The sequence below is a fragment of the Thamnophis elegans genome, chromosome 4 (genome assembly GCF_009769535.1).
Source record: "Thamnophis elegans isolate rThaEle1 chromosome 4, rThaEle1.pri, whole genome shotgun sequence".
NCBI lineage: Eukaryota > Metazoa > Chordata > Lepidosauria > Squamata > Colubridae > Thamnophis > Thamnophis elegans.
The window spans coordinates 90,177,217-90,190,105 of NC_045544.1; the positions used below are offsets into that span (position 1 = coordinate 90,177,217).

Below are 12,889 nucleotides of genomic sequence, written 5' to 3' on the forward strand. Positions count from 1 at the left end.
TCCACAAGAGAATAGTATAATCAGCATGTATAGTATTCATGGATGTTAAACTCAATAGGAAAGAACTTGGCAGAACTTCCTGGAATCTTGATTCAGCATGTCTCAATTAGGCTCTAAGCCATACTTAGCTTAAGGCTCTCTGACATACTCCCTAGCATAGTTAGCATAACAATCTTTAATGCATGTTAGGAAGAAGCCACCAAAACTGATTATCTTTTGTCAACAAGAACTGCAATTCCCTCTTTTTAATATATTGCTATTATATCTAATTCACTTGTGGTACTTCTTTCTCCCATCTTCACCTAGTTTAGAAGAGAGTATTGTCCTGCACTTTTTGGCACTGAAGTTGGCTACTGATGTAACTGACATCTTTGTCCTGAAAAACAGGGCTCTCAATTTAATCCCCCAATAGATTACTTTATTTTCAGAAGTAATAATTGGACAAGATCAAGACTCCAATTGTAAGGCTTCTGTTTCAATACGGATATCATTATATACTTTTTTTTAAAAAAAGATCAGCTAGATGAGCCTTAGGTTTATATGGCAGTCTCATAATCATATGAGGTCTCATAATCTTTACATCATATTCATCTGAAACAACCAGATTAGTGTACACGTCACAACCATTTGCACGGATAGAGCCACCCAGATGATGCTTATCTTGTAGTATTACGACACAAGAATATAGATCTAATACCTGAATTTTCTTTATTTTTACTAAGATCCAGCTGAAATCATTGTCCAAACACAGATCACACTGAAAATGATTCATTCTGTGCAGACCTGTACTATTTATTTTGTGATAGCAATTTTAGTTGGGTTCCATATAAAAGAGAATCCATGAGGAATTAGAACCACATACCTGCATAAGGCATCACAAAAAGTATCAGGATAGCAACTAATGGCTCATTCATAACATGGATACCTTTTATTTGTCATTGGTTTCAGCTGGGTCTCATGTCTATCGTCTCAATCACCCAAGTCATGATTGTTTCAAAAAAATACTTTTTCCAAGAGGCAACTCCTTTCAAAGGCAACCCCTTTGAAAAGGTTTCATTTCTCATCCAAGAAGCTTCTTCGGCTCTGTTCAGTGAAATGTTTTTGAAGAAAAAAAAAACCCAAGAAAGTTCAGTTGCCTTTAGCACCTTTGGGACAACTGAGTCCCATGTGGAAAAACAATCGTTATTCTACACTTTAGAGCCACGTTTTTGTGTCACAGTGCAACAAAAATCAGTGACACCCCCACCCCCGGCTGAAAATGGCTTGGCTCATCGGTGGTTTGATACACTTTCATGAAATGTCACTGTAGAAAAACAGTGACAACTTAATGAGTACAGATTTATGTGGTATAATAAAAGCATAGAATCTTGTGGCCCTTTTTAGTTTGTTTGTTTGTTTATTATTTATTGTTTGTTTTTTGTTTATTATTTATTTATTTATTATTTTGGTTTGAGAAAACAAGTATAAGTACGACTATAACATATAAACATACAGTATAAGTATAAGCAAGTATACGGATATACATAAGAAATTAGTGCAAATAAATGGGAACAGTAGGACACGGACGGTAGGCACGCTGGTGCACTTATGCACACCCCCTTTATGGACCTCTTAGGAAAGGGGTGAGGTCCACACTAGACAATTTAAGGTTAAAGTTACAGGGGTTTGAAGAGTCGGGTAGAGCATTCCAGGCATTGACAGCTCTGTTGCTGAAGTCATATTTTCTGCATTGGAGTTTAGAGCTGTTTACTTTGAGTTTGTATCTATTTTGTTGACAGGTAGGCCCTTGTAGCAGACAATTTTGTGTACTCAGCTTAGGTCAGACCGTAGTTCTAGGTTGTCCATCTCCAAAATTTCAAGCCTGGTGGCGAAAGGTATTCTGTGGCGAGTAGAGGAGTGGCGGACTCTTCTCGTGAAATACCTTTGTCCACTCTTAAAGCAAATGATTCCTTTAAGCTCTGTTATTCGTTTATGAGAAGCCCTTAGGCGAATCTATAGCCAGAACTGAGCCTCCTGACACATAGAGCAGATTCCTTGCAGCATCGGTTATTTGAAGCAGCGATTCGGTCAGTCTGGGGAAGGACAGCCACGGCTTTCTTTTCCCAGGCCCGTCTCCACTGAAGGCATCCGCTCCTCCATGCCATCACAACAGCCGCCGCCCCCCACCCCTCGCCATCAACCGCCAAGATCCTTTCCAGGCACGGCTTGCCCCACCCACCCCTCGTTCCGCGCTCGAGCTCACCTGGTGCCCCCGACGTTGAGCTGGATGATCTCCCCGCTGCCCGCTCCGGCAAAGCCGGCGCCGTTCCCCGCCATTTTCCCCAGCAGCAGATCTTGCCCCGAATACCGCCTGTCGTCGTCGCCGCCGCCGCCGCCGCCTCCAGCCGCCTCCCCGGAGTCGAGGGAGGTGGGAAAAGGAGGCGGCGGCGGGGCCGGGGGAGAAAACGGGGCGTCCAGCGAGGCCGTAGAGCCTTCCGCAGCAAGCGCTAAACTGCCAGGTCGGGGATCGGAGAGGAGGAAGAGGAGGCGAAGGGTCGATCTCCCTCTCTCCGGTCAGGCATCCAGAGCCCCCACGGATGCACCGCCCCCCCCTCCCTCCTCTGGGCCGCCGCGGTTCCCTACGGCAAAAAAAAAAAAAAAAATCCTAGCAACGCGCGGCACCTGGAGGAGGGGACTCCGCGAGGGACAAAATACCAGCGTTGGTTGCGTCTTCGCGAGAGCTCAAACGGAAGGCGGGAATATGCAAAACAAGCCCAAAACGAACGCTCGGAAGGGAGGGACGCGGAAGAGAATCGACAAGATCTGCTTTGCCCGGTCTGTTCGTTCAAATTAGGCTCGGGCCGTTCTTTAGGCTCTCGTTTTGGTAGCTGAATCGTACCCCTTAAACTTCTGCAACTTTGCCGTCTGCCAGCCCACTTGGATTTCCTTTCCTGTCAGCGTTACCGAATTTAAAACCCAATGCATCTGCAGGGATTTACTTGATGAAACTTGTTCTTAACAGGATAAATCCCCCTCGTTTCCGGTGTACGTTTCAATGAAATCCAGTTGCTGATATATATTTTTACTTGAATTCCTCGGCAAAGAAGAAAAACACCTCACAAGTGTACATTTTTCAATCAATCTTTTATTACAGCCACCGACCAACACACAGTATACATTTTTGTAAAGTTGTTAACTGGGGGTTTACGCTTATCTAGCTGCATTGGCAGCACCGTTAAGCAAATAATTTTTGATCAGGGCGTGATTGTTTCAAGGGTATATTGTTACACTCAAATCCAATAGTATATGAATTAGAATAGAATATGAATTAGATTAGAACGTTCCCTGTACAGTACAAACATGCATACATGTGGGAAATTCTGGTCCTTCACATGTTGCTATACTACACGCGAACACCCAACTACCATATCATAACACTAATGCTTAGAAGAAATGGTATAACTTTGAAAAGTCTACATTTCTAACCATATTCTGAATATTTTTTGCAACCTTTCAAAGTCTTACTAAGTTACAGTTTAAAATTTGAGAAATATAAAACTCAATGGACCATTGTGAGTTTTGCCACCCCATTCCAATTTTTTCATTGCCACCAGTTTACAAGACAGTTACATAGCAAGCCAGGGCTAAACTTTAAAATGCCATCAAGTTTTTCATCCTTTTAAGAATAGGAATCAATATTATAACCTAATGTAAAACCTGAAACTCCTCAATCATCTGATCGATTTTCTCTGTTGCTATGATATTACATGAAGAAGCAAACATTTTCTTTATACATTTTTACATTTCCTTTTTTGTTTTGTTTTGTTTAGAGCAATTGCCTTCATGGTTGTGAATTGACATTGTTACAATGGTATTGACATATGGATTGACATATTGTTACAATGATGAACAGATGTAGATATCCAAGTTTCAGGTAATAATGTGTCCATGTATTTCTGGACAACTTTCACTGAATTAATGAGAACTTAACTGTACAATTTTTAGCATATTTCTAATTTTGCAGTTGCATAATTAACATAGAAAATAGAGGGGAAAATTGCACCTGCCTCGCTTTTGCATGTCTAGTTTTTAACAATGAATAATTCAAATGTCTTGTTTTGAAAATATCTGTAAATTTTGTTTGAACTTTGCAGGGCAGAGATATATCATTGCAAAAAATGAGACTTGTGGATGTGTATATTATATCAAAAATCAAGGGAGCCATTCCCATCAAGTTAAAGCTTGTCCACTCTTATTGCCATGGGATTTACAGCTCTTAATAATGATCTTTATCCTGTCTCTTTTGCAGCTGCTCCAGATCACTGCCAAATAATGCTACCCTGATTATATGTATTCAGCTGGTCATTGGCAAAGCATCTTCTTGATTCCTCTTCCCTGCTTTTTTTAGTGCATCTGCAGTCAACTGACAAAATAGCTGGAAATCACATCACCGTCAGCTATCTGGGATAGATCTCAATGCAGAACTTAGTCCAGTATAGCTAAACTTCTTATTTTGCTCCCCTATACTTCCTCCTGTCATGTCCTGATTTTTTTTTAAATGGACCACAGTCAAAAGAGAGCTGTCACAAGAAGTCTTTCTTTTTTCATTTAAGAATTCTCTTTCCTTCCTTCCCTTTCTTTATCTAGGTAATAAGTACCAATTTTCAATTTTTCCATTTCTTTTGGCAAACAGTGTTTGTGTCATTTAACCATTTTGGTATTTCAACCTTACACTAAACTAGTAAAGGCTACAGAGGCAAAGCAAGTTTGAACAATTGAGCTTTGTTATACGGTGTGATATAGATGTGTCTTGCTTTTCCATGTAGTTATGGCAAGCTGGTCAAAACAATGCAAAGGGAGCCCCTTTCCTAAAAATGCAGTTGGATCACTCTTGCACAAATCCAAAGGATTACTAGAACAGTTTCACTACAGTAAAATGGCGATCAACAGTGCTGAGCAGAGGTGAAAGGGGAAGTGGAATGTCTGTTGAAGCCTGAAATATCTAGTAAACACCTCTTTCATCCCATACTCTTGGTTTAAGGGCACAAACAGTAACCCTGTAGTAGTCACTAAAACTTGTGTACTAATTGGCTGGGGGTGATACTAGAAACAATATGACAATTGTTAAAGTAAGTGAGGCGGGGTTTAGACATTAGGAAAATAAGTAAAATATAGAGAGAAATTATATATATATATATCAATCAATGACTCAGTGGCTAAGACTCTGAGCTTGTCGATCAGAAAGGTCAGTGGTTCAAATCCCTAGCACCACGTAACAGAGTGAGCTCCCGTTACTTTTCCCAGTTTCTGCCAACCTAGCAATTCGAAAGCAGGTAAAAATGCAAGCAGAAAAATAGGAACCACCTTCAGTGGGAAGGTTACAGCATTCCGTGCATCTTTAGTGTTTAATCATGCTGGCCACATGACCATAGGGACGTCTTCAGACAGCGTTGGCTTTTTGGCTTTTAAACGGAAACGACCACCGTCCCCTGAAGTCAGGAACGACTAGCACATATGTGCGAGGGGAACCTTTACACATACATACATACATACATACATACATACATACATACATACACCCAGACCTGAAGTGTGAAAATATGGTTGTCAAAACTGAAAACAGTATGTATTAATAAGGCTGCAATTTCAGGAAAACATTCTTTTTTTGGAATCTGCAGAAAATCACATTGGTACCAAAATGACACAAGCAAAAGTAACATGCAGTATAGTGGTGGGATTCAAATTTTTTTACTACCGGTTCTGTAGGCGTGGCATGGCTTGGTGGGCACTCCATTCCCACCCCACTCCAGGGGAAGGTTACTGCAAAATCCCCATTTTCTCCCAATCAGCTGGGACTCAAGAGGAAGAGAATAGATTGGGATGGGACCAGTCAGAGGTGGTATTTACCGGTTCTCTGAACTACTCAAAATTTCTACTACCGGTTCTCCAGAACTGGTCAGAACCTGTTGAATACCACCTCTGCTGCACCATTGTGTACTTGTGTCCTGCTTTATGGCATTTGGCATGGCATATGCATAATGACATCATCCATGTAACATCATTCGCTAATCTTGCCGCCCACAAAAATATCCACGGTACTGTACTGAAACTCTTGCAAACTGCAAAACATTTTTGCAATCAAATTCAACTATGTTTGGAGCAGTACATTCAGTAATTCAATATATTGGGGTTTGGATGCCAGGAGAATTAACACAATTTGAATGATGTATTCTAATTTGCAAAAGTGAATAAATTGATAGTTTGATGATAGTTTATCTTTAAATTGTAGTCAATTGTATCCAAATTATTCAGGAATTTTAAAGCAACGATAAACTTTCCCCCCCAAAACTTAGAATCATGTACTATGCAATAAATTATCCTGGATTCTGATATCACACTAAACCATCTAGGGATGATTTGATTACTTAAACAAACTAGAAAACCAAAGTAAGCCTGAATGTCAATATAATAGGCCAATATTCTACTTTATGTGATGTGAAAAAATGGCCATTATGTTTATGCAGAAAATTAATCTTCACCACTTCTGGTCTGCTGCTACTGTTGTTAATTTTTTGTTGCACTTCAAAGTCCAGTACAGAGTAGTATAATGCAAGTAAAAGGGTGGGGTGGGGCATCTCCGTTTTTGGCAAGTCATATGTTTTCAACAGAACTATAGGCAACTAACATGATGCAATATTAACATTTGCCCACTAGATGGGTATATTGTTCTGGGATTGTAGTGAATGATTTCAGTTAACCTTTTATGCGTTTTCACAGCTGTATCCTTTGATCACTTGTTATATCACAATGAAGGAAAGGCCAAATACCATGTTTCGAAGGGGGAAAAAACATTAATCCTGCTTCCTAGAAATTTAGTTTCTATAAAACAGAAATAATTACATTAATTATTTAGTTGATAGTAAAAAAATGTCAGGCTCAAACCTGATGAAACTGTTATGATGTAGCAAACATCTTGATATTTGTGAACATTCCATAAATACTGTTTTCAGTGAATCAATCAATAGAGCTACAGTATTTACAATAAAAAAAAACCTAGAAATTTTTCTTCTAAGTTTTCATAACTATTCAATGACAAATTTTTATCTATTTTTCCTAATTTTACTGGATTGATCTTCATATAAATATTTTTGTCTAGTCCATCTATTGCCCAGGTGATACTGCATGAACCTATACAAGTTACATAAATCACATGAGCCAGTAACAAATACTTGTAACACCACAAAACTGAATTTTGAACTAGCCGTATACATTTCATTTACATTTAAAAAAATACTCCTTTGACTCTCCCATTACTTTTCTGGACTAACAAGGTGATATTACTTATGTATAATTATTTTTTTTAATGGATTTTTAGGGTCTGGCTATTATCCTTTTTTTCTTGCATATTCTCTTGGTTTTCCATTCTAATAACACTTTACTATGCCTATCTACTTAAGAGAACTGAATGGGATTCAGGACTACAGTTGAGGAAACATATATAACATGTATAGATTAATGCTATAAAACTGTTAGATTTTAATTCCAAGGTCAAATCTGGTACAGTAAATGAGACAGGAGGTAAAATATTTTCATCAATCTAAGCAGGACGTGGTGGCTCAGTGGCTAAGACACTGAACTTGTCGAGCCGAATGGTTGGCAGTTCGGATGTTTGAATCCCTAGTTCTGCATAACAGTGTAAGCTCCCGTTACTTGTCCCAGCTTCTGCCAACCTATCAGTTCGAAAGCATGTAAAAATGCAAGTAGAAAAATAGGGACCATCTTTGGTGGGAAGGTAACAGCATTCTATGTGCCTTTCGGCGTTTAGTAATGCCCGCTACATGATCACGGCGACGTCATCGGACAGCACTGGCTCTTTGGCTTTGAAACGGAGATGAGCACTGACCCCTAAAGTTAGGAACAACTAGCCCATATGTACAAGGGGAACCTTTACCTTTCCTTTAAGCCATGAGGGCGCAGTGGTTAAAATGCAGTATTGCAGGCTAACTGACTGCCAGGAGTTCAATTCTGACCAGCTTGAGGTTGAGTCAGCCTTCCACCCTTCTGAAGTTGGTAAAGTGAGGACCCAGACTGTTGGGAGAAATATGCTGACTCTGTAAATGGGCTTAGAGGGGGCTGTAAAGCACTGTGAAGCAATATATAAGTCTAAGTGCTATTATTAATAAATCTTCCACTTTTTTTCTTGCACTAGTATTACTAAACTTTGCTTAAGGATGGTCATCACAGGAACTGAAGGAAAAATATTATCATTCCCTTCTGCAAATACATGTAGTATTTGTGCCCATGATACTGAATTTAGAACATACACATGTATTATCCCTAAGCAATCTGTTTGTTTGAAATATACTAGATTCAATATGTAAAATATAAGTCAGAAATGCAGAATGTAAATATTATAAAATATGAATAAATAAAAAAATGATACATATAGTATAAATTTGTATTTACTTTGTAAAAGAAGACATTTTCTTAAATTAACATTTCAACCACTAAGGGTCACTATGGGACTTCAATGTTTAATAGTGTTCTGTGAATTTTTTGATTTCTTGATTGATTCTATCAAGTCATTTTCAACTCCTTGAGTCTCTAACCTAGCATTTTAGGTCTTGCACTAGCTTAACATTGATATATATCTATCTATCTATCTATCTATCTATCTATCTATCTATCTATCTATCTATCTATCTATCCATCCATCCATCCATCCATCCATCCATCCATCCATCCATCCATCCATCCATCCATCCATCCATCTATCTACTCTATATATCTATCTATCATCTATCTATCTACTCTATCTATCTATCACATCAAATATGTGATCAAACTATCTCCTCCCCCACTCTGATGTGTGTGTGTGTGTGTGTGTGTGTGTTTATGTTTATATCCTTACCATCGTACATTCATACATGCATACATACATACATATAATAAATACTTATAATGATTTGTTGTGTAGTTTTTATTTGATTGTTGCACACAGGGTAGCTATATAAATTTGATAAATAAATAAATAAATAAATAAATAAATAAATAAATAAAGAAAGCATTGCACCCATTGCCACTAAAAATGAATCCATTCATTGCTGCTGGATTTCTTGGGTAATCATTAATGCTCTTAACAATAATAAGTGCCTCTTAAAGTACAGAAGATCTGGCAACCCTTTTATGGACATTTTTATTTATGTAAAATCTTTTTCACTAGTAGCATCTGAATATCAGATCAAACATTGAAATGTGATTTTATAAAGTTTATAAAGCATCATTGTATTATTCCCAGAAGAATGATTTAGTACTTTTGGGATCATGGCTTTTTAAAACTTCATGCATGAATAAAACAGAACTTGTAATTTTAAAAAAATAGTGCCTAAAGTGGCATGATTGTTACAACTATTGTCACATGGTGATTATAGAACATTGTGTTATTTTACAGCCTCCAACAATCTTTATTCCAATGAAGAGAACAAAATGGGTTTTTAAGCACATTAACTGATGTGGTTGCCTAGCACCCCATCCTCCAGAATTACTTGATGAAGCTAAATCCCTTTCCTTAAAAGGTACTTTCAGAGGTAGGTTCCTACCGGTTTGCACCAGTTCGGTCGAGTAGGTAGTAACTCAACCTGCCCTCAAACCGGTTCTCTTGGCATCACTATAGGCGTCGCCATCTTGTTTTTTGCTTCTGTGCATGCACAGAGGCATTTTTTAGTACTGCACATGCATGTGTAGAGCACATCAAGCGAGCACGCAAAGCACATCCCAGAGCAAACCGGCAGTAGCAGCAGCCGGAACCCACCCCTAGGTATTTTGCATATGTTCATTGTATATGGGTTTCGTCATTTCAGTGTTTTGCATTTTTGTTCTGTACATGTACTTTGAAACTGAATAATGTTAAAATGCACAAACAGAATAAAGTATCAGCTATTTAATAAATCAGCTATAGGAACAAGAACAAGCCCATCCTTGTCCCACTTCAAGTGTTTGCAGCTATAGGTACCAATCCAGGTCTTCTCCAAGGATATCTTAATTTTTTTACCTTTTGTCAATCACTGTAATTGATAATGAAACAAGTTTGGTGCTGTGGTTAAGGCGCTGAATTCGAAACTAGGAGACTGAGTTCTAGTCTTTGCTTAGGCATGAAATAAGGATTTATATGAGTTACACTTTCAGCCCACCGACCTTACAGGGTTATGGGAAAATAGAAAATGGGATTATTGTTGTTGTTGTTGTTGTTGTTATATAAATTTAATAGTAATAATTATATGTGTTTGTGTAATTAAGATATACATTTAATTTGCTACAATTGCAACCATTTTATAACTGATTTTATGGCCTTTATTGTGTAATCATTAAGCAAATCCCCACAGTTGTAAAGTGAACACTGCAGTCATTAAGCAAACCCATTGTGTGTTATGGTGCAATTTTTAGTAAATGCTAAAAGCAAATGCTGGTTTCTGGCAAAAAAGTTATAAATCATTTTCACATGATCACAGGGCACCACAAATGGCCATAAATGCAGGCCAGTTTCTGAGCATTCAAAATGCATTTACCGTACATTACGTCAAAAATTCATAACCAGGTTATAAGTCCCATTTTCCTGGTCTGTCACAACTTCAAGCATTTGCTAAGTGACCAGACATAAATCAAGGAGTACCTATATTTCTCTTTGTTGAATTCTTTCTTTTGTAGACTAAACATACCCAGAATTCTTTAACCATTCCATATAAGTTCCATTTGGCCTATGGTTTCCAAGCCCCTCAACATCTAGGTAGCTCTTTTCTGAACATATTCTAATTTGTTCCTGTCTTTTTCAGTTCTGGTGATCAGAACTAAATAACAGTGTTCAAGAGAGGTCTGACTGGGACAAAATAGAGTAGAATAATTATTTTGAGCTGCTGGCTGAATGAGACCTAGAAGGGCATGGGATGAGGGGATGTACCACTTTTAGAATTATGCATCAATCATATTTCATGATGGAAAAATGTTCTGTTTCCTAGATCAGTGTTTCTCAACCTTGTTAACTTGAAGATGTCCGGACTTCGCTGGCTGGGGAATTCTGGGAGTTGAAGTCCGGACATCTTCAAGTTTCCAAGATTGAGAAACACTGTCCTAGATGACCCCTGCGGCTTTCAGAGGTACTGCCCTACAGATATTGTAGCCAGATGTGAAACCCTGTTTGTGAAGTACGGCTTTAGGAAATGGATGGGATTGCTCTATGGTCCCTGTTGTGTAGTTAGTAGCTCCCTTGCCTGAATTGCTCAATTCTGTATCTGGATTGGTAGTGGAATTTCTCAGACATAAAGTACCTGGCAATTTCAGCCTGCCTTCCGTAGAATCTGAAGTAATATGATTTCATGGTACTGTATCATGAAATCATTATACTGATACATATAGCAATAGCAATAGCACTAGCACTTAGACCAGTGATGGGTTTCAAAAAAATTTAGGGCCTCGAGGCTGTTAGGGACTGGATGGGGGTTAACAAGCTTGTACTCAATCCAGATAAGACCGAGTGGCTGCTGTGCTTCCCTCCTACTAATTGGCCAAGTGTCCCATCTCTCAGGCTGGGGGGTCAAATAGTACGCCCCTCAGATATGGTCCGCAACTTGGGAGTCCTCCTGGACCCACAGCTGACTTTTGAACACCATTTGTCAGCTGTGACCAGGGGGGCATTTGCCCAGGTTCGCCTGGTGCACCAGTTGCGTCCCTACCTGAACCGGGAGGCTCTCACAACAGTCACTCGTGCCCTTGTGACCTCTAGGCTGGAGTACTGCAACGTGCTCTACATGGGGCTGCCCTTGAAGAGTATTCGGCGACTTCAGCTTGTCCAGAATGCAGCCGCGCGAGCGATCGTGGGTGCGCCTGGATTCACCCACATAACACCTATCCTCCGCGAGCTGCACTGGCTGCCTGTTGATCTCCGGGTACGCTTCAAGGTGCTAGTCGTCACCTACAAAGCCCTTCATGGTATTGGATCTGGGTACTTGAGAGACCGCCTACTGCCAATTACCTCCACTAGACCAATAAGATCCCACAGACTAGGCCTCCTCCGAATTCCATCAGCCGGCCAGTGTCGACTGGCGACTACCCGGAGGAGGGCCTTCTCTGTGGCTGCTCCGACCCTCTGGAACGAACTCCCCGTGGAGATTCGTACCCTCACCACCCTCCAGGCCTTCTGCATAGCCCTTAAAACCTGGCTGTTCCGACAGGCCTGGGGCTAAAGACTTGCAGCCCCACTTCGAATGGTATGATTGTTGTGCTTTTTAATTGTGTATGGTTTTTTATGTTTTGTAACATGTCTGTTTTTCCCCTCCCTTGAGTTGTGAGCTGCCCTGAGTCCCTTTCAGGGAAAAGGGCAGCATACAAATAAAGCAAAATGAAAATGAAAATGAGAACCTCTTCTGTGGGTGTGGCCTGCTTTATGGGAGTGGCTTGCTGGCTGTGTGACTGGGTGGGAGTGGCTTGCTGGCATGCAACTGGGTGGGAGTGGCTTGCCAGCCATGTGACTGTGTGGGCATGGCCAACTTGTAAAATGTGGTGAAACTCACTTAACAACACTCTTTTTTAGCAACCAAAATGTTGGCTCAGAAACTCTGGCATTTGAAGCACGCAAGTCTTAAAACTGTCAAGTTACAAGACCCTTGCACCCCTTAGAAAAAAAAATCCCACAGGGATGTTCAAATTTGACAGCTTTAAGACTGTGGACTTCAACTCCCAGAATTCCTCCTTTCGCTCTTCATCTTGATGATGTGTGGACAGATGGGGAGGAGGGAGCTGGAACCGGTTCTATACGGCACTGTAGATTTGTGGAACCTCTTTCATAGAAGAGATTAGAACTGGCAGGAACCCACCCCTGACTTAGATGTATATACTGCTTCATAGTGCTTTTACAACC

At 39.9% G+C, this 12,889-nt stretch overlaps 1 protein-coding gene across 2 annotated transcripts in view; it reads right to left on the reverse strand.

Moving 5' to 3' along the window:
* The window catches only part of KCTD3 (potassium channel tetramerization domain containing 3), a 37,749-nt gene extending 35,039 nt beyond the window's left edge, over positions 1-2,710 (reverse strand). For both annotated transcript variants that reach the window (XM_032216208.1, XM_032216207.1), the window contains exon 1: positions 2,243-2,710. In XM_032216208.1, coding sequence (XP_032072099.1) covers positions 2,243-2,316 — 74 coding nt within the window. In that variant the 5' untranslated portion in view covers positions 2,317-2,710. The remainder of the gene's footprint in view (positions 1-2,242) is intronic.
* Between the last annotated feature and the right edge of the window lie 10,179 nt (positions 2,711-12,889).